This window comes from Ixodes scapularis, unplaced genomic scaffold, assembly GCF_016920785.2.
Source record: "Ixodes scapularis isolate PalLabHiFi unplaced genomic scaffold, ASM1692078v2 PGA_scaffold3__209_contigs__length_174095766, whole genome shotgun sequence".
NCBI lineage: Eukaryota > Metazoa > Arthropoda > Arachnida > Ixodida > Ixodidae > Ixodes > Ixodes scapularis.
The window spans coordinates 36,357,840-36,384,954 of NW_024609868.1; the positions used below are offsets into that span (position 1 = coordinate 36,357,840).

The following is a 27,115-nucleotide window of genomic DNA, read 5'->3' on the forward strand; positions in this document are numbered from 1 at the left end:
TGCTGGAACGAGGATATTGGAGGCGAGTGAGATGTTCTCTAAGTTTGTGCGCGAAGTGTGCCAAGTTTCATTAAGACAGCAGGTGTGAAAGTTATGTTTCTAACGGATAAAGAAATAAAGCTGTACGGGATATCTAATATTGGACCCAAAATGTTGTGTTATAGCGGGCTGTGCAAAGTGCAGATTTGGGCACACAGGTGCTTGGACTTGACAGTAACATGACACAGCCCTTATTATACAAAAAAAGGTGGCATAGGGAAACCAGGTGAAAATTTGGTTTGGGCGGCGTAACTCAATGGGAACCGGTTTTGACCATGAAAAGGCTGTCAAGAGAATACCACTGGTCGGGGGAGGTGGAGACTTTAGAGGTAGGGAGGGACTAGTGAACTGTACTTCCAAATGAAACAACTTTGCGAAAGGTGGTTCCAAAGCCGAGAAAACAAAATTGTCGACCAACACACGGTTTGGCCGTCAAGGGCTTTTGCGGTCAGCTGTTGTGTAATAACCTGTTGTGCGAGGTGCTGATTTTCGGCGCACAAGTACTTTGACATGACCGTAACTTGACACAACACTTATTATACCAAAAAGAGTTGGCATAGCGAAACCAGGTGGAAATTTAGTTAGGGAGGCGTAACTAAATGGGCACTGGCTTTGACCGTCAATGGCTGTCAAGATAATACCACTCATTGTGGGAGGTGCACACTTTACAGGTAGGAAGGGACCAGTAAACGGTACTTCCAGTTCGAACCACTTTGCAATAGGTGGCTCTAAGGCCGAGAAAAAAAAAAGTTGTCCACAGAACTTGGGGTGTCAACGTTTCCACATCCAAAAGGAGGCTGATCAAGAAAGAAAGCACACCACACAAACTTCCATACTCAAACGTCGATTCTCCAGTGATTCCGAGTTTCATTGTTGTTTTCTTTAGATATATATTTGTCACTTTTTTTTTACCGTTCGAATCTTTCTTCATGAAGTACAGACTGCGTGCCATACTTGTCCGGAAATATCATCGACACGTACGATGGGGACGAAACTTCTTTGGACGACATTCCTCCAACGAAATTAGCACTGCATACCCGCCAGTGTGGGGATGGCATTTCAGTTCGTCCCATCGGCGCTGACACATGTAGGCGTTACTGGTACGAAAACAAACGCAGAGCGCAAAGCGGTAGTGTAGAATATGTCGGCCGTGCCGACACAGTGGCAGACATGATCGGGAGAACAAATTTCTCGCGTCGTACGGCACGGCTCCATCGCTGTCGCTGTCCCACAAAACATCGGCGAGGTAAAAAACTGTGAAACTTTGTCCCCACGAGATACGGCGCATAACTATTGAAGGAATTAACGACGCAGCACAGTTAGCGCTTCATGCTGTGAACCCAGCGCAACCGCACCACTCCGACTTCAATGCGTACCAACGTACGCCGGCGTGGTTTCGGTTTCGTTTTCTCTGGGGCTCTCACTGCCTACCTTCGGAACCGGCCGCGCGGCGGCGCGCCAGTCGCGTCGCACGGAGTGTATACTTTGTTTCATCTTAAGGGGGGACACTACCCAATAGGGTTAACTTTTAACCAATGGCTTAATATGAATGAAATTTAGAGTATATACTGGAAGTTGCAAGGCAGAATGCAGTGCAAAGTTTCATCAGTGTACATGAGTTGTAAAATAACTTCTAGTCATTTTATCAGGAACACACCGACTTTGTTTAGAAAAACTATCGTTAGGAAACTAATGTAATACCGACCATTTTTCTACTCTAGATCTGCAGCAGAATGCCTAGAGAGTGCAGCTGTGAAAAGAAAATTTTCAAAAAGGGATTTACTTCATGCTAACATCGCTCTAAAAAATCAAATAAATTTTTTTGCCTTTTTTGTCAAGCACAAAATCTTAGCATCTTTTATAAAAGACGTCCACAAAGTCAAAAAACAATTCCACAGTTGCACTGCCCATAAAATTCCACTTAGGAAAAACAATAAGCGAGTCTTTCCTCTTGTCCCATTAACAAACGATAGTTTTCCTAAAATGAAATTTATGCCAAAATGTGGAACTGGGAAAAATGTGTTCAAAGTGTTCCAACCCCTACCTTTTCTTTAGCTTCAATGGACGGAAAGGGGGTAGTGTCCCCCCTTAAAGGGCAACTCCGCTTAATTTCAAAAATTTTGAGATAGTGGCTGATTTTGCTTTTTGAAGCACTCAAAAACAATCCCCAATCTTTTGTTTCGCGAAAAATAAAATATTTTTCGTGTAATTTTACTCTAGCCATGATCACAAACTGAAACCAAAACGGTGGCAAAGCCGGACAACATTGTATATTCGGCATCACTAAGCATGTACACCCACGTGATATACAAGGGGAAGAAGGAGCTCCCCTCTTATCAGGATCCTCCTTTGTGCCTCCTGGATTATCACAGGCGTCGCTATTCTCCTCCCAGAAGATTATAGAAGATTAACCTGTCACTCAAAATTCTTACAAAAGCAGCTTCCCTCTCCTCCTTTTACTTGGTGTTCAAAAGTATGCGATGTAACACAAGCCGCGCTCAACGAGGCGATCGGCTGATCAGTAGTATCAATTGTCGAGCGCCGGGCCGGCCGAGCGCGTCACTCACGTCTTTCATGGCGCTGACGCCACCCACGCTCTCCCCGAAAAAAAAAAAAAAAAAAAAAAAAAAAGCTGTACATGTTTGGTGACGTCGCGGACGTGCCGGGAGAAGGAATTTGGAGGAAGCGGAAATGCAGCCGGGCAGTGTTGTCTGGCCCGCACGTCCCATCCAAAACCAGCGGATTCGTGCTTGTCAAACTTTGACAGCGATTTCAATTAACTTCTAGGCGGAATTCCGTCGTAATATTTGCCATGGGGGTTTGTAGATGATAACAAAGAGAACTGTATAGTTTTGCACTACTGGAAAAGAAGCGGAGTTGCCCTTTAAGTCGAACCGCAGCGGATGCTGAAAAGCCATCTCAGCCAATCCAGCTCTGTGAATGTAGCACGTGATACGCTCCCCACTCGTCACTGTGCCCCCTCTCTAAGGTCATGTAACACTCACACGGCCTTGAATTGGCTCTAACGGCTCGTGGCATCCGCCGCCATCGGTCGTAAGGTGAACTGGAGTATATAGTGCTTGTTTCTGTCTCTGTTTTTCGAGATAAGCATAATATGTAGTTGCTTTCCAAGTATGTTTTTCATATTCATTCTGAGATTGAAAACTATCAAAGACCGGAGCCACTCGTAAATCGTCACAACCCTTCGCTTCTCAGACCAAAGACACTTTTTTTTGTTTTTTCTTGCACTATAAATATATTTCATGTAACGTTGGTTTCATTTTCAGAAAACAGAATTCAATGTCATGTGAGAGTAACAAGGTGCCAAGGAAGATTGCATCGAAAAGTGCTGTGTCTTACTTTCTTTTATGTTTTGTCTTTACACATAACTTTATTTATTTGATAAAGTTATCGTGGCTGGCGTGGCTCCAGCTTCCATGGCTATTGCTCGTCTACTCCATTCGGTTGTGCTGTCACGCAACGGTTAGGGGGCGCCATCTCATAGCGGTCCAAGAACTCGATGGACTACACCTTCAAAGTACTATATTGCATTTGGTGTGGATTACTTGAAGAAGTACACATCACCCAATTATGCCTCTTACTCGAAGTACTACTTACTATACTAAATTTGTCGCAGAAGCAAGCTTGTTCAATGCCGGCCTTGGCGTATAACCTAGACTGCTTTTATTTGTCATCCCAGATCTCGACGGTTTGCATAGCATTCAGCATCTACCGGACAGTGATGGTGAACCAGCTCTTGTCCGGGCTGCTCGACAAGCCCGACGTTTTTCCTGACTTTGGCAAGCTGGGCTTTTACCAGACGCAGTTCAACAACGCCGTTGCACTGGCCGTCTTCTTCGCATGGATCAAGGTGTTTAAGTACATCAGCTTCAACAAGACCATGACCCAGCTGTCCTCCACGCTCTCCAGGGTAGGTAATGTGCTGTGCGCAGAACTGCCTTTGCCTTTTCTTGGTGTGGCAGGGGGCTTAGATGGCCGGTGGGTCTTTTAACGAGCCACATTAGTTAGTTTTGCAACATGCTGCACTATGACTAACTTGTGAGCTGTGTTGTGTTTGTTTGTTTTGAAACATTAAATGCTTATTTGTCCAATGGTGGTTATGTGCTGAACTATCTCTGTGCAAGTAATTGAGTTATTTTTCTTTTAACGGATTCTTCTCTTTTTTAACACGCAATAAGAATGGAGCACATTTCTGTCATGACCACTATTTAGAAGACTTGTGGTCTGGGACAACAGTTGGTGCTGTTTAATCACTAATGTTCTCTGGCTCTGTGATCTGCATGGGTTTTGTTTCTCTTTAGTGGCTCTGTCTACAAATTTGTGGTGCATTTCTTTGCCTGCAGTGCTCCAAGGACGTGGCCGGCTTCAGCATCATGTTCTTCATTGTGTTCTTCGCCTTCGCTCAACTGGGTTACCTCCTTTTTGGCACTCAAATCCAAGGATTCAGCTCATTCGTCAATGCTGTGTCAGTAAACTGTCCATGCTTTTGTCTTTGCTGAAAAAGTACCAGTTAAGTTTGCTTGGAAGCATGACCTCCCAGCTGCTGCCCAGTGCATGAACCCATGCAAAATGTGCGTGACGATAACTTCGCTCCGCTTGAAATGGCATAAGGATGCTCATATGAGCAGAGGCATGACACTGGCCAGAATACCCTCCTTGCAAGTGTGCAAAGTAGACTCATTAATTCAAACTCCAGGAAGCCACAAATTTTGTTTGAATTATCAGAAGTTTGAATTATCAGAAATTCATCTAAATATGATGCATCTAAATATGGTTTGTCATATGAATGGCTACACATGCAAAGCAGATATTTTATAATTTCCTCTACATTGGCCTACTGATCATAAGCAGGTATGCCACACATGAAACGCTTCTGAAATGTATGACACGAGTTTATTTATTTCTCAAAAACGTTTATCAAGGACAGCTTAGACAGCACATGACAAATCGAAACAAAATTAAGTTTTGTTCATCAGGCTAAGGAGTTGTCTAATGTGAACTACTAAGGAGGAGACACATTAGCGATGAAAATGGACACCGCACGGCAGTTTTCATAGCAACTTGCACGGACACTGTGACGTGGGATTATGCAATGTTGCCGCGTCACAGTGTCTGCGCAAGTTGCTAAGATATTTCCGCGTGGTGCCAGTTTCCATAGCTTGTGGTGCCCTTCTTGAGCCCTGCTGAGTGCTCTTCTCACCGAACATTGGTGCACTGCGGAGAAGCAACACCCGCCGAAGCAAGCTCCATGGGTTTTGCCTCTCTGCAGTGCACCGATGCTCGGAAAGAAGCGCACTCAAGGGGGCCGGAAAAATGAAAAGTATAAATTACATGAAAACGCCGTTCGAATTAAGCGGCTTATGAATACATTGAAAACGTAGCATGACAACCAAAATTTTGGAATTTGTTTGAATTAACCAAAAGTATGAAATATCCGAGTTTGAATTATCACGAGCCTACCATACTTGAGGGATACTAATCAGCCCATCAGCGAGGCTACGCATTGATTATCGAATCACATCTCTCTCTCTCTATCTCTTTTTAAGAGCCCTCTATTTTTGTATGCATACAAGAAATATACACGTTTCTATCATACGGTGTGTTTCACTCAAGCTGTTTGCTAGTGTCGCGCAATGCAATTCTTTCCCGTGTCTGCCAAAGTGACGTAGGGCTATTGGCTTGGTGTCTCTCAAATTGACGTGGTGATGGCGGCCAAGGCGCTTGAACATTTCTTTGTTTGTTTCGTACACACAGGTTTACACTGCTGCGCCTTATTTTGGGAGATTTCGACTTTGAGGAGATGGAGGCCGCAAATCGTGTCCTGGGCCCCATTTATTTCCTCAGCTACGTGTTCTTCGTTTTCTTCGTGCTTCTGGTGAGCTCATCGTTATCTTACTTTGGCACCATTCTTTCCCTGTACTTCTGTTCTTGTGTTGTTAATTGCAAGCTTTTCTTGTGATTGGCAAAGATTTTAAATCTTTATTTTTACGTGGTATTGGTGTTGCAGTGCTCCTTACAAATTATTCTTTGCTGGTTTCAGAACATGTTCCTCGCCATTATAAACGACACTTATGCGGAGGTGAAATCCGAAATTGCTCAACAGAAGAATGAGTTTGAGCTCGTGGACTACTTCAAGAAGGTGAGCTGTGCATTCTATGTTTTCTAGTCTCAAATTTTGATACGCTAGTTCAGCAGTAGTTATACTTGAAAAGGAACCTTGTTCCTGGAAGCCTCGAAGTAGCACATGATGTTATGGTAAGAGACTTGGTTTGTCAACTTTGTGCTTCAAAGAAAATGTTTCTTAAACCTCTTAAAGGGAAGCTGAAGCTGCTTTGTATTTGAGGAAACACACTTAAATCGTTTTCATTTGGTCTCCAGGACGTCGAGTATCGAAATTATTTTTTAATTTGGTGCATGGAGGCTGCAGAAAATAATTTTCAAAGTAACGCTGAAGGCCCTCCCTCCCGGTGCTTGATGTCACAAAAGGAGTTTTTGGAACCTCCACTCTCGCACGTCTTCAGCGCCATCAAAGCAATGCACGTGCACTCTTGCTATTTTTAAATAGGGCAGAAAAGGACGTCACGACTGTTACCGGTGCGGGGGAATACAGTCTAAGCTCATTACAACAGGCCTGGTTACAACAGACATTTGGATAAAACATACCGATTTTTGAAGTTTGGTTGGTTTTCCTCTACATACCATTGGCTCAACTTCATATCTGCATACAACAGACCGAAATCTTGGACAAAGTCAAGGTCTGTTATAACGAGCGTAGACTGTATTCCTGGCAAGCTTACAATTGCACACGTGGCCCTGGAGCGACACGTGCTGGGCTGTCGAAAGATCCTCTTATGACATCGCGACTGGTCCGAGGTTTTCCGTGTTTTGTCGCGTTTAGTTACATCTTCTGGGAAAAACGAACGTGATATTCAGATCCATGAAATAAAACTACACTAGAATCATCCTCTATCTCCTTTTTGAAAGAAGTGTTTCAGCTTCCCTTTAAAGGGATGCTGTACCGAAATTTGTAGCTCACAAAACGAGGCTAAAGCGATAGGTGGGAAGGTGCAAAACACAAAAACATCACTCATGCAGCAATATCTCTAAGGGATGGCCGTATATTTGGAAAAAAGTGCGTGATTGAACACGGCCGACAACACCGACGAGACATGTGACTTCATAATTCTCATTCCCTCTCCTCTTCGCTTTGTCCCCCTGAGCAGGCGAATTGAAGCGAGGAGGAAAGAAACGAATCCGCTTCCCTTCATTCTCAACTGTTCGAAAAGAATCGTGACCTAACACTCCTTGCTTGATCGCGCCCTTCTTTTCCAAAAAATCACCATCGGTTTGATGTATTGATGTACGAGTGATGTTTTGTAATTCATAGCATCCCGTTCAATGCTTCTGCGGCTTTATTTTGCGAAGTCTAAATATCGGTTCAGCATTCCTGTAACGGAACGTTAGCTGCCTATCTGAGGTTTTCAGTAGCTTCGTTTTCATCTTTTTCATGCCATTTTTAACTACTTTCTTGTTTTGTTTAACTGTACCGATGGTATTTTTTAGCTAAGTCCGATCGAAGTGAGATCTTTCTCAAGACACATCCCTCTTCCTAAAGGGGATGCACTTACAGAGTGTGAACAATGTTTTAAAACTGTCTAAAAACTGGAAGTACAAGCACTCGTGACTTTTTTGTGCAATAAATAAATTGTTGTTACAAAAAACACTAACTTCTGTTTCACAAAAAGGCATTAGGTATTTGCGCATGTTTGACAAATGAACTGTGGCCACTCTGTGGATTCCCAGGGTTACAACAACATCCTTGGAAAACTGGGCAAGCGAGACCAGATTGTGGACATCCAGAACGCTCTCAAGATGGCAGACTCCAACAACGACAGCAAACTGACCTTCGAGGAAGTGCGAAGGACACTCAAGGCGTACGCTTGCTTTCTTTATTCTCTCTTGTACTTTACATTTTGTCCCTTTGTGTCTTTCAAGAAAAACCACGTTATTAGATATATTCATTCGTGGAATTTCAAAGCATAGTTAAAAAACAAAAATGTATAAAGCATTTTTTTTTTAAGCTAGGGAGGAATTTATTAATCTGCTGTCGGTGTATCGTGTATGCATGGAGCTTGTTTTTGCTCTGAAAACAGACAAACATTTCAAATGCGTTTTTTGAAGGAACACAATAAGAACATGGTATATATCGTCGCAAACAACAGGTCCAATATATTTTGAAAGTTGTTACTGTAAAAAGCACAGCAGAGGGGTGTTGATGATACGATAATTAATCCCAATGGAGAGCGTGCCTCCCCTAACAAACGACACGGAAAGGGGACTCTCATCCAGTGCGGGATCCCACAATCAGATCAATCTACTGCATGCCCCCAAACCTGAGGTGAAGCCTTTAAAATGACCCCATAAATCGGCTTGGTAACATATTGTAGTATGATTTACCACAGAGGTGCCTGGAGGTTGTAGAAGCATTGTATCAAAATGTCAAAGAACAAACTTTCCCGAGTAGAAAGCAAAAAAGGACGATAACTGGCTTTCTCTACCCTCAGTGCCCAACTGCTAACAACGTTTTCGAGTCATAAATGGCTCGCGTTTTTTTAATACTGGTATAATGGTCAGTGCATCATTTCTTTTTCGTTCCCAATAAAACATACTGTGAACAACTTATTTTTTGCCAGGTCAGTATTTTGCAATTTAGGTCAGAGCTGAAGTTTTGGAATCATTCGCGGGTTCTAATTTTCGCGACGCAATGAGATATCAATATAGATTTCAATGTGTTTATATTTTACTGGAATTGTCTGTGGGACCTATTTTTTGGGAATTGTAGGTGATTCTCGAAATTTGCGAAAATTAAGTCGTTCACAGTATTTGATGGACACGAAACAAATAAAACCGACAGTATGTTGAGTAATTTGAGCTACTTGTCATCGGCTCTTGGCATGACTGGGTGGCTGCTGAGCTGCCTTAAGCTGCCGTAGGGAAGGCTCCCTAAGGTGCCAGGACCACTGCCACCATTAGTCAGTTGTTGCGCCAGTCGGAGGGTGCACGGTTAGCATACGTGCACCGTAGGTAGAGAAAACCAGTTATTGTATTTTTACTTTTTACTCGGGTAAGTTCGTTCTTTGAAACTTTTACACGACACTTTCACCACCTTCAGGCACCTCTAGTTAATGTAGCACGATACATTTTCAAGTCGATTTACGCGGTAACTTTAGAGTCTTCACCCGGATTTGGGGGCACGTGGTAGTAATGCGCTTAAAAAAGGTAGCCGAAGATTCCCCGAGATCAGAAAGTTTGAGACCCACCCCTGCTTTGATGTCAGCAAGGGTCAAAGTGCCAACAACAGACAAGTAGAAGAGAGACGTAACCAAATAGTGTCTCCCTTCCACTTGTTCATCGTTGCTTGGCACTTCAATTTTACAGTGTGCAATACTAACTAACTAGCCCAAGTACGTACCCATCTGTTGTTTCATTGTGTCCCGCAGTCAGAACTTCAGCGACATGGAGATCGAGATGATCTTCTCTAAGTACGACGTTGACGGGAACCGCGAGCTGAGCGAGCAGGAGACAAAGGAGATGATGGCCCACCTGGAGGGTCAGAAAGTGCTGCTTGACCAGGAGATCCAGCTCGAGAAGACCCAGGGAGACTCCAGCAATGCCGGCGGCAACGCTGGCGGTGGAGGGGGGGGCGACGGCAGCGGCGTGTCGCTCGACGACTTCAACGTGTATGTGCCTGGTCTTTACTAGTAACTGTAAAGGCTGGTTCAAACATTTGCATATGAGTGGGACTGACTCTGGCCTTTTACTAACTGTAAGGGCTGGTTCAGACATTTGCATATAAGTGTGAATAACTTCGGTACGATCGCCTACGGCTGCTCACGACAGGAGAGTTACTGCGGTAACCGAGGTCTGTGCAACCTGTCGTCCTGAAAAGCAAAGAGTTGTAGCGCAGACGGCCGCACTTAGACGCAAATTTGAACCGGCCTCAAGATCCCCACTTGTGAAGTGGAGCTCCGAATGCTCTGCCATTGCGGTACATATGTTGTGGGAAGAGACCGTTATTCTTGTAGGAGACACAGCGGCAGACTCTAGCGTTGTCTGCTTGCTGGGGCTTTGCATCTGGCGTTTAAAAATTACCTTGCGTCGTGAGAATATAATTATGTACAACCCAGCTGGTTTGTACGTAATTTTCGACAGCTTATGCGCATGTAGCTGCTTTTCTATGATTAAGATGTTGGCAGCAAAGAGGAAGAAAAGGAACACGGTGATCTGGTTCTGCCCTATTTAGTTACTCTAGTTACACCAGTCATGACCTTGGTGCGGTAACGTACAAGCATAAGACAGGTATGGTATCTTTGTCTGGGTTAAATGCAATAGAATAACGCAGGAAAAATAATTTGAGGACGCAGCAGTGCACTGTTGTATCGTAAGTAAATGGACCGACAGTGGATTGGCCTGGTCACAGTTGTGACATATAAATCTTTATTCTATCCCTTTTCCGCTTCTTCCTACTCGTAGTACCTTCAGTCCCCGCTTCTTTCACAGCCAGTACGACTTGCGCATATTTTAAAGACATATTTTTGTTGCGATATACGTCTACTCAGCCTAAAAAAGAGCCTAGATTTTTGAAGATGGCAAAGACCAGCAATTACACTTTTTTAAATTTCTAAGAACATTTGTTTTTACAGGAATGTGGCAAGGTGCTTTGGCCTGTATCCATAGTTTTATTGCTGTGGTAGAAATGCTGTCTGCTATTTATATTCATCAGCATACTACCGTAAAATCCCAAGAGATAGTCCACCTAGCATCAAGAGCAAACTGGCTGAAATTATGGAGTGGGCTAACTTTCAGTGTACAATCAAGAAAATTTAAAAAAAAATGCTATTTTGAGGTTGTGTCCCTTTCAAGCTTGTGATGGTGGCGAGGGGCAACAAAGCAAAGATGACTGTACTTCCCAGTCAGCAACATTCGCTAATATCCTGCCATAGCTAATTAGCCGCATTTACGCCGAGGACACCATTGATCCCATCGCTACTATTACCAGGGTGTCTAGCGACCGGGAAAACCGAGAATTGTCAGGGACATTTTAATTAATGGGAAAAATCAGGGAAATGTCAGGGATATTGTCAAAAAGCGAGCCCAGTGGGGGAAAATGAGCCGGACTTGAGTTCTTGGGGGCAGAAATATAAACAATAAATTCTGCTTAGAGCTGAGTGCAGTCTCTGCTGACTCTATGTAGAGTTTGCTACCCGATACAAAGAGAACAGCCGACAAATCCAGTCCAAGGATTGGATTGAATTGAGAGCGCGACACTCGAATTGATCCAGTTAGAGCTACTATAGTAAATTACAGGTCAAGAAGGTAGCGGCAAATGCCCCTCAAAGGGATCCATATATACCTCCTCCAGCTCCACATCCAATCGCGTCCCATGGGGTCCGTGACGTCGTGGCCAACACGGGAGGAGGGTCTTGCCTTCCTGTAAATATTTGCCTTATCTTTCGACCTTGACTTAGCGTTGTGGGAGCCACGAGAGGGAGATTAGAGTTTTTCCCCTCTGATGGAAACAAATACGACTTTCGGGGGTTAGGTTCCCCCTCCGATAGATACAAAGGCTACTTTCAGGGGCTCGGTTCCCTCTTTGATGAGTTCAAAGGTAGCTTTCGTAAAAAAAAAGGGGGGGGGTTGGAGACAAGTTGGCATCACTCTGTAGCCAATATCTGTCCATTGAAGCGGAACAAGGGGCGTTTCCAGTGAACTATTCTTTCGACTGCGAAGGGATTTGAAATGGGCACATCATGCTTATGGGAGGAGCTTATCTTACCTTCTTGACTTGTTACCAACTATAGTAACAAAATGGGAAAGCCGAAGACCCCAATCCAATCCAAGCCCTATGCCGAAAGTGTCCGAAAGTGCATCTGGCAGTCATGTTGTCATTCGGTTATTGACGTGTGTGGTTCAGCGTTGTGTTTTCATTGTGTTTCCAGAAGGGGTCTCTTCACTGACGATGTCAGCGGCAAGAAAATGCTCGTTCAATCCGAACTGGACGAACCCGAATATTTTGAAATATGCAAGTTAGATTAAAGATTAAGCCCATGCAAAATGATCCTTACTGTGCTGAGTGCTCAATGCCTTGTGTTGTGATGGTCTTATATATTGAACTGCCTTTAGAGTGCTCAGAAAATTTCACCTGAAATTGTCAGGGGAAACCTGGAAAAGTCAGGGAATTTCAAAAGAATAATTTGCTAGACACCCTGATTACTAAGAGTGGGCTATCTTTCGGTGTTTAAGAAAAAAACTTTCAGGCTTTCCACTCTGGTGAAGAAGGAAGACCAGCGAAGCTGTACTATGGTGGGAATGAAGTAATGGCCGGCAATTTGGCAAGCCAGAGTGGAAAGCCTGGAAAGGCTGCCGCCATCTATGAGCGATGGCTGCAACCAGACAACTGGCTAGCTGGTTGTCTGGTTGCCGCCATCACTCATAGGTGGCGGTAGCTGTCCAGAGTTATGTGTCATCATTTGTTTGCTGGCGGACACGATACTAGGGAAACTAGCCCTTAACATCTCCGCTGTAAAAAGTATAGCAAATCAAGCCAAAAATAGAGATGGGCTATCTTTCGGGGGGTGGGCATCTCGGGATTTTACGGAACTTGTTTCCCTGAGATGCTATGAATGCTGTTAGGTGTTCACTGATCATGAGAAATAATGAGGCATATTTTTATGTTTGTTGGTGTTATTGTGTTCAGCTCTGAGAGAAAACGAACGGGGTGGTCCCCCCGATTGCTTGCTGCAGGCTTTCCCGAAGAGTGGATCGCATGGAGCATTCCATTGGAAGCATTGTCTCCAAGATCGACGCTGTGCTGGTCAAAATGGAGTCTATGGAAAAGGCCAAGGCGCACCGGCGTGAGAACATGAACAAGATTCTCGACAGCATCTCTGAGGTGAGGCACAACATCTTGTTCTCGCTTCTCGTCCAAGGTGTGTTACGTTTGCAGCTACTTAGTTGCCGTGTGAGAAGATTGGGATTATAAAGTTATGTAAACGAACCATAAAGGAGAGCCTGACACTGGGATATCACATCATCCTTTACCTATTTACAGGATTATTCAATCCTGATATAACCGCAACTTTTCGGTGTCAGATTCATTGCCTGTTGGTGGCAGGTTTTGAATTTTTTTCTTATTTTGTATTTTTCGAGGTTTTGTAGTCTAATTGCAGTCCATCTTGAATCACACCTTCAGCGAGCCTAGCCTGATCACTGCCTGGGGATAAATCCCGCTTTCATTATTGTCAGAGAGATGTGACGGATTGAGTACTTACTCTATGCATTGCATGCACATGGACGTCCTCCACCAAAAAAAAAAAAAAAAAGAACATACCTTATTTACTCAAATGTAGCTCTACAATTTTTCCACAAAAGTTTTTCCAAATTAGGAGCCGACCTATGCTCGTAGTTGAGGAATGTAGACTCGTAATAATAAATTGAATTCTTGACCCCGTTGAGCTAGCTGAGATGTGCTTCCCCGCACCAGCCACTTCTTGCATTGTAACGCGGCGTTTAATCGATATGAACCAACTAGCCCCGACCAATGTTTTATTGTATAGAGAGAGTTTTGTCAATGGGAGGAGCGGGCAGAGCCAGGGCGTGCACCAGACACAGATGGAGGGCTTGGCTTGCTCTCCTGGCCAACCAGAAGCTGAAATGAAGCCCCTAGCGGTGGTAGCAAGAAACAGTTTTAATGAGAGTGTAAGGGTTAAATGCAGTAACTCTTCATGTTAAAAATATGGTGCAGTGATGTTTCGATTATAATCATGCAAAACGATGTAAGAAACGAATGTGCTGCTCAAACTCTGTTTAGCTCGGACAGTCTGACGTCTCAGATGGTAGATTCCCAATCTTCGGCGCCTGGCATACCGATTATGTCAATCGTTCCACTAGTAGCGCTCTTCCACCACTATTTTGGATGACCGTGATTGAGACATCACATGCACCATATTTTCAATCACGGAGAGTTAGCCCGATGCACTCGTTAATTTCGTTTCTCATAACCACCGCCAGGGTATTATTTCCGGCTTCTGGTCAATGGCACCTCCTCATTTGCCTCCTATACTTCCCAATGAATGGCCAAACTCTCTCTATTTATGGCTCTGCCCCAGTGGAAAGTAATGAAGCTTGGCACGAGGGTACTACGGTGCAAAGTGATGAAGCTTGGTGCGAGCGTTGCAACATGAGTGCTACGGCTTGGAGACACGTGGTTCTCCAAGTTTGGACGATGATGTTGTCAGCATGATTGACAAGTGAATTTTAGCAAGTTTGACTAGGCACACTGTGAAATAAATGTTTGGGTGGATTTCTTGTATTCAGTTTTTTTTTTATCGTTCTCGGCGGGTTCTTGATATAGATTGATGGCACTTGTAATTTTGATTAACTATGTAAATTGAAAGGTCGGAAAAGTTTGTCTATGAGCCGCATCAGTGCCTTTTTCTACAAATAATAATAGTAATAAAAAACTGACTTTGTTCTATGCTTTGTGAATGTAAAGAGTTTTTTCTAAACCCTTGTTAGCCCAAGCAGATAAAAACATTTTTTTGGCCTTCTAGACTGTCTTCAAGCTTACAGCAGTAGTACTGAAATCCAGATTTGAGTTCTTACCTGATAGCATGTTGACTAGTGCTGTCATAGTGCACATTAGTATTACAAAACATTCCCCTTTTAGCCATACCGCTATGCCTTGGTTTCGAGAAATTTTATGCATTCGATTGTAAGCTTGCAAGCTGCAGTGTTTGGTAGGAAGTGCTCCTGTACGGCTCGTGTGACAAAGGAAATCTCTGACAACCCACAGAATGAAAACCTGGATGAGAGAGGGAAACGTCAGCAGATGGAGAAGTTGGTCAGGGATGAACTACAAAGATGGGACTCTGAAGCGTCCCTGCACACTCCGCGCAGGGTGAGATCTCTCTTTCACCTCCCCCTCTCAAAATGAGTGCACACGAATTAATTAAATATTTTATTAAGAACACTATGAAGGTTCGTTTCTGGATGTTGGACAATTGTTCTGGGGAGCCAGACTTTGGGTAATAGATGACTAGCAAATATGTAATCGAAAGCAGTAGGCCAAAAAGTGGCGATAATTTAATTTACATATAATAATAAGGTGCATATAATGTCATATGAATTCTGTAACAACAAATCCTAACAATGTGGATAATAGTTTAGATGAGGGCACCATCTATAAACTGTCAAGCACTTAAAAAAATATGATTAATTAAGCAGCCACTCATTATTTTGAAGGATCGGAAACTGATGTTACATGGCTGGGGAGACTGTTCAAGTATACAGAATTAAGCGTGGTAATGTACCCTTATGAAGGCTGGTGTAATGAATCGAAATGTATTCATAGGTTTGTTTCTTGATTAAGCAGCGGAATGGTTCGTTAAGAGATTTGAATAACTTCTTTTATCTTTTATTGTATGCAAGTAAATTTGTTCGTGGTGTCTTTCGGCCATTTAAGGCTACTGCAACTTTGGTTGATGTTCATTGGAATTGTCTGTACTTTTTGACGTTGACTAAGTTCCCAGTGATCGTTCACGGAAACCAGTGACGCGTGTTGAAGCCTATATAGAAACTGGTTTTAAACGAGATATAGGGACTTGTGGAAATAGCATGTTGATGCCTCTCTACTGAGCTGAAGTGGGGATTATGAAATTTAATTTGTGAGTTCTGCCTTGTACGACGAAAGTGCCCTCATCAGGTAGTTCTATATCACTTGTAACATGACATTTTTTTTTGCTCAGAGCTTACGGTAGCAAAATTAGAAGTATGCAAGGACATAATAATTGGGAATGAAAAATGTGAGGGTGAACCATTAATCTCTGCATCAGGTTTAGACCAATTGTGGCTCCCTGTTTGTTTCAGGAACGGAGCAACACACCGTGAAGTGGATACTGCGTGAACCTGACAAAAAGACGAAGAAGCTGGAAGGTCCCAACAGCAGGCTCTGTTTTGTCGTCGGCATCTGCCATGCTCTCAGACCTTCCACTTCACCTTGTAGTAATGGTACTGCGTTACTCTGCACCACCGCACAAGTCGCGCCAAAGTTCTAAACTCCACCTCTTCGCAGAAACCACCGCTGCTACGATGAGATGCTTGTGTCCCAGCACTCATTTGAAAAAGATTTGTCCCCTCATTACAACATGACCTGGTAATAACAACGCAAAATAATTTACTTTTTTTTTTTCACTTTTGCTTGTTATGCATTTTTTCAACGTTGACAGATCCGCAGCGCACCATTGAATATCTACAGCCTAGTGTGCGCATGTTTGTCGCTTTGGGGAGAGAGCAGAGCACACACCATGTGCACAAACGACAAAAGTGGCACAGGCCAGAAGCCATATACTATTGGAATGTTCTAACGGCACAGATTTTAGGGCGTTTATCTCTCAACTAAGTCTCTCGAGACCTTTCGAGGCTGGATGTATATTCAATGGCCTGCTGATTAGGGTGTCACAACCGGAACTCTTTGGTAATCAAGATATATTCGCTGTGTGCCGAGGAATATCAAAATGGACCAGTGAGGTGGAAAGCTTTAGTTTACGTGGGAAAACTCTCTTTGTCGAAGTGACTCATCTCACCTTGGGTCCGGTAAGCTACCGGTAGGCATTTGGTCTTAACTTATTTCTTATTTCCATTGTTTATTGGTGTTTCTCAGTTAAAACCAAGATATTCTACAGCACAGGTAGAGAGGACTCATAATGTAGATGGCCTTGATATCCTGAAAACGACTCCCAATTATGGAAGGGTGAATTGCTGTGAACTGGCAATAATTTGGTTTTAGTGGGCCATTTCGAGGCCTGTATTACCCTAGCTGCACTGGGTGTAGCTAGAGACGAACAAAGAGTTATACACATTCCTAATATGGCAAGAATAATTCATTCTCTCAAAGGAAAGAAAAAACAAGTCTCCTTCATTATAAAACACAATTGGGAAGCGCTTATCCCTGTAAACTGGCTTGTTGAGACATCTCCTACATGTCCCCCCAAACATAACAGTTATTTAGAAGGCAAAGAAGGATGCAGTTGGCTTTTAACTTGTCAAAGTAGCTGTTCCTATCTCTGTTAGACTTCTGGTTGCCTAACTGATCGCACAACTTGCTCAAGTTCAAATACTACAATATCTAGGGGAGGGCTATCTTTTGGGATATTGCAGTCTGCTAATATCGTCTAACTTAGTGGTTCTCAACCATTGGTGCTTCATAAAGCTCTTGTGGATCGACGGAGGTGATGGAGGACCCTGTTTGTGGTGGGCGGGAGGGAAAGGTGTTAGGTTAATTATGATAATGATTTAATAAATGAATATAACTAAGGGGTAGGTGAAGTAGATTTCTCTCATTGATACACACACGAGAAAACCTACACGAAAATTGGCATGTTTCTTTTCAATCTAAAAAAAAAAGACAACCTTTATTGCCGGGCTTGATTGGTGAGGCAGGAGGGCTTCGCGGACCCCTAGAATGCCTTCGCAGACCCCAAAGGGTCTGTGGACTTTTGTTTGAGAACCACTGGACTCTAACTCAACACCAGCCAGTTGCCATTATATATTTTTAATGCCCTTGTTACTGTGAAATGATGTTGCTTAGGAGTGTTGTTTGTTGAAACCTTTGCATAATGCTGGCTGTCGGGAGTGTTATAAAACTCTTAAAGCAATCTGTTGCAACGTTGGAAAGGCTCACGAAAAAATTTTGGTGCAACAGGAATCGATAGATTGATGTCTGGGATTAAACAGTCCCAATGTTGTAGGAAGATTAAAGTTGTCAGTGGCCTGTTGAAAAGTCTAGATGTGTTGTTGATCATTGTACCTGTGCAAAGCAGTGACTTGATTCTGAATAAGCTAAGAAGTTGTAAGTTAGCCATGCCTGAATGCTCATAGTTCATTAGACAAACATACTGGTGAATCGGGTTTAGGTATTGACAGAAAGTCTTTTGTCTTACCTCAAATACATTATTAAAATGATTCCCATATGATGATCTCACTTAGGTAACCAGTTTAACTAAAGTTAAACTATGAATCTACTGAACTATTTGCATGCACCCAACGCTCTACTTGGATTCAAGAATGATTTAAAAAAATTGTGAAACACTTTTTTTTTATTAGTAGAGCTTTTCCATTGCACAATTGTGACAAAGAGCAAAGGGAAGTTTCCCATTCGACCATTGTGAAAAAGAGCAAAGAGTTGGCATGTCTACTGATAAATGTATCAGTTACTTCTTCGGAATTTGTTTCTGCCAGGAAATAATGTGCTACTCTTGTTTGCTATGAAACTTTTGGGAGCCCATGTCACATAAACGAAATGACCTGCAGTTGTGGGTAGCCCACAACTTTATCCCTCTGTCGTGAACGCACTTTTCCTGTTGCAGCTATTGATGCTTTGCCTCTAAGGGGACCAAGTGCAATGACTTTTAGTGCTGCGACCTCAGTGCAATCTGTGCAGTGCAATATACACTTAGATGTCACTAGACGTTGCTGGGGTATTTCGTCAGTCAAGAGCAAATGCAACCCACTTTTTGTCGGTTTCAAGTGTACATATCGGACTGTAGTATGAACACACATTTGTATACAGGTAGAAACTTCGTTGTTCAGAATAAAGGTATTTCCCCAGTGCAAGTCGAGTTAGTATGCCACTGGTGCCAGTGGCCATGGGCGACCTGGTCCAAAGCTATGGCATATCCGGAACTTCCCAGCGAAACGACGTCTGCCATATTAGAGACGTTTAGTAGATCATACACTAGAGCTTCGCTTTGCTAGTGGGAGCTCGCGCCGTCACTTCGAAGTATGGATTGAGCACGTGCCCGCTAGGCCCGCAATCTGCAGCGTACGGAGCTCAGTTCCAAAACTCGTCCCGCGAAGGTCTGAAATGAAGTAGCCACGTCCCCAACCCCAGAAGTTTGTAACACAATTCTGCAGGGTAAGAATCTTGGATACGTAGATAAGCCCGTGCACGGAGGTGATACTATGAATGTCCAGACAATGTTGGCAAAGTCGCGAGAAAAAATTCCACAATACTGGGACGGTGGCTGAGGTAAGATGGAGCCAAAAGACTGAGCAGCGGCTGATCACTTTATCATCTTGTCTGGCACATGCCTCCATGCCGTGGCTATAGTGTACCGCGGCACTTGCACTGCTCTCGTCAACCTTCACTACCTCCCCCAAAGTGTGAGCGTCGAGCTTCACCCCCTTTCACCGGAAAGCTAGGAGCAGCGGCTGACTTGGGGGAGCGTCTGGGAAAATGCGATAGGCTCGGAAATTATGCTCAGTACTATATTACAGGTCGACATTCTTTGATATTGGTCATAGATTGACCTTTGACTTTAGAAAGCTGTGCCGAGAAAAAGACGAAAACGCGGATCTGTACTTGAATAAATGGGGCAATGAAACGTAGTTCCCGTGCAGCAGCCGATCGAAAGAGCAGAAAACATGGACTCAATTCTGGTTCCAATGCGCCGCTAAATCGGAGTCACTTTTAGGGCAGAGGTGTAAGTTTTGTGAGTTTTTGTCTTTGCAGTTTATCATATTAGAATCTTGAGTTTGGTAGGTTCATAAAACTTGGGGGACGTATTTTAATTCATAGTCATTCTAGCGCATATGCTGACTCTTGCCGGCTTCTCATGTAAACTATATTTACAGGCTAAACAAACTACCGAGTGTAAAAGGAGGAGGAAGAGGAGAAAGGCTTTTTTTCAACCGAAGTGTTGCACTATGATTCATTTTTCAGCAATTATATAAACACCCATTGCAAATGGAGCCACCCACCTGAGTCTGGATTCTAAAAAAATAATTTATGTTCTTTTTGCGTCCTATCTATTCTTATTACGAAATGTAGTGAGCAGTATACTTCAGTGTCAAATAGAAATACTTAATCTTTATCAAAGGTGAACTCATTTAGCGATGCCATCACTTTTAATTTTGAAATGATGTGCTAACAGATGTCCATATTTGCTCCAAAAGCATAAGTGGCTGCTCCAAATTACTATTTTGCTGGCTACTAAACCCGCTACAAAACGTCAAATTGCGCTTCCATCACACAGGGTTACGTCATCAACGAAGAGTTGTCATGAATCTGACACTAACTACGCTGCCCAGTTTCCAAGTGTTGAACATTTGTGGAAGCGACCACCCACCTCAAGTAGCGCTTAAAATCATCCTCACTTTGTCGACTAACATTCTTCTCAACAATAGGCGCAAGGGAAAAAATGATGCCTTAGTGCAGACTCAGTGCAAGGTCTGCTCCACCCAAAAAGCTACTGTTGTAATTACAAAAAAAAAAAAAAAATAGCGTTGTGAAAAGGAAAAGAAAATTGTGTAGGAACTACGCTATCTCTGTACATTGTATCCACACCCTTAAACACGAGACGGAGGCAAAAAGGAAGTTGTCTCATGAGTTTATTTGTTACATGATGTCCTTCTGACACTTAGTAGTCGATCAGTCGCATTTCGTGCCGCATTTGCTTACTTCACTCTCTTAAAAAAAAAAAAAAAAAAAAGACTATTTCTGGTGGGAGTTAGAGAGCGTGCTGCTAGTTTTATTTTATCTTTCGGGGAGCGTCTGGCGGGCGTTATGCATAAAATACTACTTCACATATTTCCTAGTTGTATGGTAAGCATGAACGTCAAACATATGTTTCTAGCTAAAATATTTGATATAGCAACGCAGCGCTACGGTTTTATAAAGGGGATCAAGTTAAATAATCGTGGAAAGTGTGTAATTCGATTAATTGCGTCGTCGTCACACACGGGTAAGTGACATTCGTACAATATCTCCAGTCGAAGCTACAAGCCAGCGCGTCGGCACAGCAAACCAACACACAGCCGACTGTTGCTTTTTCGCTCGCTAGCCTAGCTGCAGTGACGTCAGGGAGGGTGCGCGCAGGCTTCATTTCTAAAAGGGACTGGATTAGCAGCATTTAAGTGGCGCAGCGGTGATCGAACCCTGGACCGTGCGATGAGCAGTTCGACCGCTCTTTGGCGCCACAAGGAGGGGAACGGGCGGCGGAGCCTTCGGTCGCCGGTGACCTCGGCGCGCCCAGCTGACTCCCGAATAGGGAAGCACGTAGCTCGGTGGCGCACGGACGGATGTGACGTCGCAGATGACGGTAATTGCCATATCACCAAAGACAAGGCATTAAAAAAAGGATATCCCCTTTTTTATGAAACAATTAACCCTTGAACACTGAAGGGAGAAGCCGTCGCTTCCCTGCCCTTTTCCCCTCCCCTTAAATCCCCACGTAATCCCACGACGTCACGTGAAAAAAAAAAAAATTGTTTTGAACATTTTGGTGAGTCCGGTGTGTACATGGGTGTGAAACGTATTCTAAAGCGCCCAAAACTCCCCGCCGTAACCAAGCGTAATACATCATAACGCTAGCAAAATGCACTCACAGCACATTTGGGTGCCCCGGGTTTATCAGAACGACGAAACAAGTGTTTCCAATGCTGCAAGATGTATCCACTGGCGCCAGGCCGGCTTCAATTGTTCGTTTGAGCTTCGTTGTTATAGTTCTTCTTTTTCTTGGTCATCTACAACAGCAGACCCTCAGGGACGTGGCGGTCAACATCCGCTGTCTTCGATATCCGAACAATACGCAGGAAGAGACGCAGACGTCTGCTAAACTTTTGGGATTGGTTCTGGAAAGCCACGGATTTCGAAAATGGGGGAGATAACGCTAAAGATTTTGAGGCGGGGGTTTTGGGATTGGGTTATTTCTTGCGCCAGTTCAACCATATGATTGTTCTGTTGACGCTGCATACCGCTACGTCTACTCAGTTATCCTTTTAAGCCGGACAAATCACCGTACTGACAGCGCGAGCCGGCGACTGTCTAGCCTCTGCCCCTGCCATGATGGCGGCACCATATTGCTAGGGGAAAGCCGGCTGCACGTCACTCGGAGGCAGCCGTTTTGACTTTGCATATAACCTCTCAAACATAGCCTCTCGCGTTTACAATTTCCAAAACAAAATCTAGCTAGAAAAAAAAAAAAAAAAAGAAGAAGAAGAGGAAGAAGTGAAAGGTTATTCTTACGTTTATATGTATAATGATGAGGCTTACGGCCACGCTGGGGAATCGTTTACGCAATATTTTCCTGGTTGTTTGCAATTCCGCGGAAGTGATTCTTTATTAACGACGGTTTTGTTGTTGGCGGGTCCTGGAAGATTTTGCTTCAGGGATCTGCATTGACCTCTCCCGCCGAAGACAAAACCACAAAAGCGTCATCTGGAGTGTATTTGTGTCGTGAAAACTCGCGCTTACTTTGTGATTTTATCCGTCCAAGTCGTCACGTAGCGGAATTCGACAGGGCCCGCCACCGAACCGTCGGCTAGTCTTAGTTCCGTATCCGGCCGGTAGGTGTGAAAATGGAGTACCGGTCGCCGCTGCTTCTTTAGGCCGCGGCGCAGTCGATCGCAACGGAAAAGAACGTAAAGGTCATACGCAAAAGCACGGGCGTAAGCTAAAGCACAATAACCCAATAAGCAAAAAAATAAAAAAATAAAAAGAAGTTTTGCCTAGAAGGAAGCAGGTAGCAGCGCTCCACCGGTTTCTTTTCGACGCATAAAGCAATTGTTTAATTGCAAATTATCTAAATTGATTTTTTTTTTCAATACAACTTCCTTCCATTATAGTGGATGATGATACGCATGGACCTTTACCCTCGTGGCACGAGGTAGTTTCTATACAAGATACAGTTGTCGGAGAAAGAAACGATCGATGCTTTTGGCGTTAGAAACGTGTACCCTCTATAAAATAACGTCAGGCTAATGTAAGGTTCACCCACATATATCTGAAAGGGGCGATGCATCGATTTTTGTGTTTTGCGAAAATACCGCTCAGAACGTTTTCCTGACGTTATTGACCTATTAAACACGTGCTCGCTTTTCACCACACTCAATAGAAGTCAAGAAAACAAATAAGAAAAAAAAAAAAAAAACGTGCAGCGTTCAGCCCCCTCAACTCGCAGCCAGAACAAGTGGCCACGTGACCTGGAGCCGATTATATGGCGCCAATGTTGATCATAGCCATGCGTTGGGGTTGGCAGAGCACAGGACACGCGCTGAGTTCCAGACATTGTTACGCTTTGGCTATTGTCGTCATTGCAGCGATTGGACACGCGTCACTACACGAATGCTTGTGGAGCTATCGATTACCACGAGCCCAAATCGAGTACTCACGCAAGGCTCAGGTCTTATCTACGAGCCGCATTCAAATATCGTCACAGGGGGTACTGCGACCCCCCAGCTGCGTCATCAAGTTTTGCGAAGGAGAGACTGAAAGAAAAAGCTCGCTTTCGTCCTTGAAATTACACGCAACAAAGGAGTTTCTTGGTCAGTGTCGTTGCGCCAATAAGCTCGTGCGAAGTGAAAGCCTTCCAAGCGAATATCGTTGTCCCGTGAGGGAGAAAATCAGTAAGGCTCTGCAAGAAGCGGGACTTTTTACGTGGACACTGCGCTCTGTCAAGGGGCTGTGCGTGCGCCGTGCCACAAACGCCGGACGGCAGTGGCATTTGAAACGAAGTCGCTTCATGGTTTCTTCTTGTTTACCGTTCCAAAGTGAGCCATGATTCATCCTGGTATTTGGAAAATCCTCAAGCCGTCCAACTCAACCGTCCGCTGCTGATCGATCGCCATTACTCATCTTCTAATCTTACTTAGAGTGTATTGAGTGTATTACGCGCATGTCGACCTGCTGTATCGGATTTTCTATCCTCGGAGCCTTGGTTTTATCGGACTTAATGAACTTATCAGTGAAACTTGAACTTAGAACACAGCTTTTCTTCGTGAACGCCTAGCGGCAGCTACTTCTACCGGCACTGCTGGTTACCGAAAGGCATCGATGTCTGTAGGTAACAAAATTACCCAAACACGTTCAGTCACTAGGATCGACATAATATTTCATCACGCTTTTGACAGGACAATAGGCCGCGCATGATCCTAATGTTGGGTTCTTCCGACGCATGGAACGTGTAGATTGGGCTCTCGCCAGAAAAATACGATATCAGAAATCTCTTTAATGCTCCTTTAAACTCCCAGGACGTCGACGCGAGCTGCGAACGTGAACAGTGGTTCTGTTATTAACGCAGAAAATATAGCTTATACATTTATACATTTGTTTATTAATATCTTTGTACCATCTGCAGTTTCCGAGGACACTACAGTGATAAGAGGGAATGAGACAAAGTAGCACATAAACAGGACAAAACCGTCACAAAACAGGTCAATATAGTCTATTGGCAATACTCCTGAAATCATGAAAACTGTTGCATGGGTTTGACAAAACGATTTCAGCCAACATGTATGAGGTATGAATGATCTGTATTAACTATTGTGACTCTGCCTTCGTCAACGTGATTGTCGCGTGGTGGTAAACAGGGTGGTTCTAGCAGTATAGACTCGTCTTCGAGAGTTGGTAATATATATTTTGTCAAACAGGCATAAACAATAAAGCTCGCGTAAGGAGAGATAATGCAACGACGAGGTACAGTTTCCTGCAATGTGAAAGACCCATTGAGAGCGCGTGGCCGAGGCCGTCTTAGAATTATTATAATGTTCGCTAAAGGTTCAAATGATGTCTACGCGACTTCCGGGAGGCAAATAGAAGCAACCAGCAACCAGTTTACTTTTGCGGTCCTCCTGTGCATTCCTATGGGAAAACGCGCGTGCATTTTGTCTCTTCACCGGAAAATGAAATGAAACTCTTTTGTTATTTGGGTCGTACGAAATAGTATGTACTGTACCTTTGTTGACATTGTAAACGTGTAATTGCTTAATATAGTGTAGTTTTCTTCATCAGGGAACGACGGTTAGCTTCGCTGTATTTCAGGCCCAAACCTCTGTTCCAAAGCAGGTATGTAATAACAAGCGACGATTCTAAGCAAAATAGCAATCCAAAGAAAGATAGAGTGTGTTCAAGGTTCGCCAGCATTCCGGTGGTGCTTATATCCTCCCGTCGTGCATCTTTACGAGTGGTTAAAAAAAACATTCGAAACGTAAAGAATAAAGTATGTGGGCTATGAAAGGTGTGTCGTTTTATTATTTCCTATGTCGGGCAGCTTTTATCGGGCACTTCTTCTCCTGGCTTCTCCCTATTTTCAAATATTTCGAGCGTGCGGGGGATGTCTTGAACGCAGAACAAGCATCTTCGCACATATTCATGAGCATAAAGAATAAAGCGGTACTTATTTATTTCGAATCCGACTGTATTACGCGGTCTTCAATTTATTTTTATCGTCTGGTTGCATAAATAGCTACTGATCCAGTGTTATTGCGTAGTTCTAGTCGTCTTTCTCGGTCTTCCACATGTCCTTCGTTCGTTTGGCACGTATATCCCCCAATGCTGAGAAGCGCCGACACCGTGTTCGCGCTAACAGTGTCCGACAGTGCACATAAATACATGTACAAAGCCGTTTTAGAACCGTTTTTAATGTCATGAATTTGAAATAAAAACGTCGTAACTGACGAATTTTTTCGTCTGCCTGAAGTCAATGTAATTGACGAATTTTTTCGCCTGCATGTTCCAAAATACCTAGTGCATACTAATTATTCGTGATATTTTCTCCTATAATCAAGCACAGGGAGAAAATGCACTCGCTTTTCCCATATGACCAACAAATAATATGAAAAATTTTTTTAACAGCTTGGCTGTAAAAAAAATAAATAAAAATAAAACATGCGATGACTATGCTTGTTTTAAGCTTTCGTGGCCATATATCTTGGCATGAAGCCCATGAGGCGCGCTCGTCGAGCGCAGCAAACGCGGCGAATAGCGCAGCGGACACCGATACTGATTGGTCGCAGATATCGAGTTCCCGCTCGCCAGCCAATCAAAGTCCCACTTTTTCCGCTACGCTGCTGCACTCAACGTCACCACATATATCCGTGTGGCGAATCCATAAACTTTGTATCGTACTATTCACCGATGTTTGTTTGCAAACAAGCTCATTACCACCCCCTATCGGCGAACCCCTGCGCGCTTCCGGTTTTCCTCTTCTTTTCCATTTGTCCCTCCTCCTTTTGTTATTTGCACTACTTTGTACGATGCACTAATGTTCTTACAGACATACTACAAAAATATCTCTGAAGGAACTCTTCTTACCCGCCCGCTGAGCGTTGCTGAAGAATAAATACATACACTACCGGAAGTCTACTGGGGCACCAAATACTGTGGCGCCCTCGTGGTATCAACTCCCACCGAATGTGGTGAATAACTGAACTTTTACGCGCGTTCAGGCCTGGTTGAGCACCGAGTGAGTGTCCTCCACTCGACGCAGAATGGAATCGCCCGGCGCGCGGGCAGCGTCCCCGCCTGCCGCTATCCCGGCCACGCGCTCCCAGTGGGTCCTTCCATGGTGTTTAATATTGCAGAAGACTGTACGTACCTTTCATGAATATCACTTTCGAGATATCATCGTAATCACAAAAAAAAAAATTAACTCTGTTTTGTCCAGCCTCCAAGAAACTCTGTTATAGATCCTGGGCAGCTGAAACATATTCGAGTTTAGGACGGACAAGAAAAATAATGTACGCATGACGTTCACATCCAATATCGTTTCACGGTACATTTAATGAGCTGTAAAACTTATAATTAGTTACTTTAGAACGTTGACCTAGGGATCCGAAGATACACGTTTTGCACTGGTGATGATCTTACGTTTACTTTGGTGCAAGACGGTATAGGTTAATAGACGGTGCTTAACATGCTGATGGTTCATTTTAGGGCGGACGCAGCCGAACGGGCTTGCTTACTTTGCGGCGCTATTGCCGAGGTGGACGAACTGAAAAAAAATCACACCATATGTCAGAAACGCGCCCATGACGGTGAGCACCAGGCCTCGCGAGATCACGCAGACCCTCCAGGCAGTGAGTTGCGCAAAGGGCCTGGAGAACCGAGCCAAGAGGAACGCCGCCCTGAAACTCGACGACACGGACAACTCGTCGACGTCGAGGATCATTTTCTCAACGACGGGCAGCAACCTGGACGGTTCGTCGTTTACGAACGCCG

The 27,115-nt window shown here is 43.9% G+C and overlaps 1 protein-coding gene across 1 annotated transcript in view; it reads left to right on the plus strand.

Moving 5' to 3' along the window:
- LOC8028178 (polycystin-2) overlaps positions 1-15,959 on the plus strand; it is a 33,582-nt gene extending 17,623 nt beyond the window's left edge. Inside the window, exons 8-16 of the mRNA XM_042292702.1 lie at positions 3,740-3,970; positions 4,404-4,525; positions 5,815-5,935; positions 6,101-6,199; positions 7,864-7,994; positions 9,561-9,800; positions 12,865-13,012; positions 14,915-15,019; positions 15,954-15,959. Coding sequence (XP_042148636.1) covers positions 3,740-3,970; positions 4,404-4,525; positions 5,815-5,935; positions 6,101-6,199; positions 7,864-7,994; positions 9,561-9,800; positions 12,865-13,012; positions 14,915-15,019; positions 15,954-15,959 — 1,203 coding nt within the window. The remainder of the gene's footprint in view (positions 1-3,739; positions 3,971-4,403; positions 4,526-5,814; positions 5,936-6,100; positions 6,200-7,863; positions 7,995-9,560; positions 9,801-12,864; positions 13,013-14,914; positions 15,020-15,953) is intronic.
- The last annotated feature ends 11,156 nt before the right edge of the window (positions 15,960-27,115 follow it).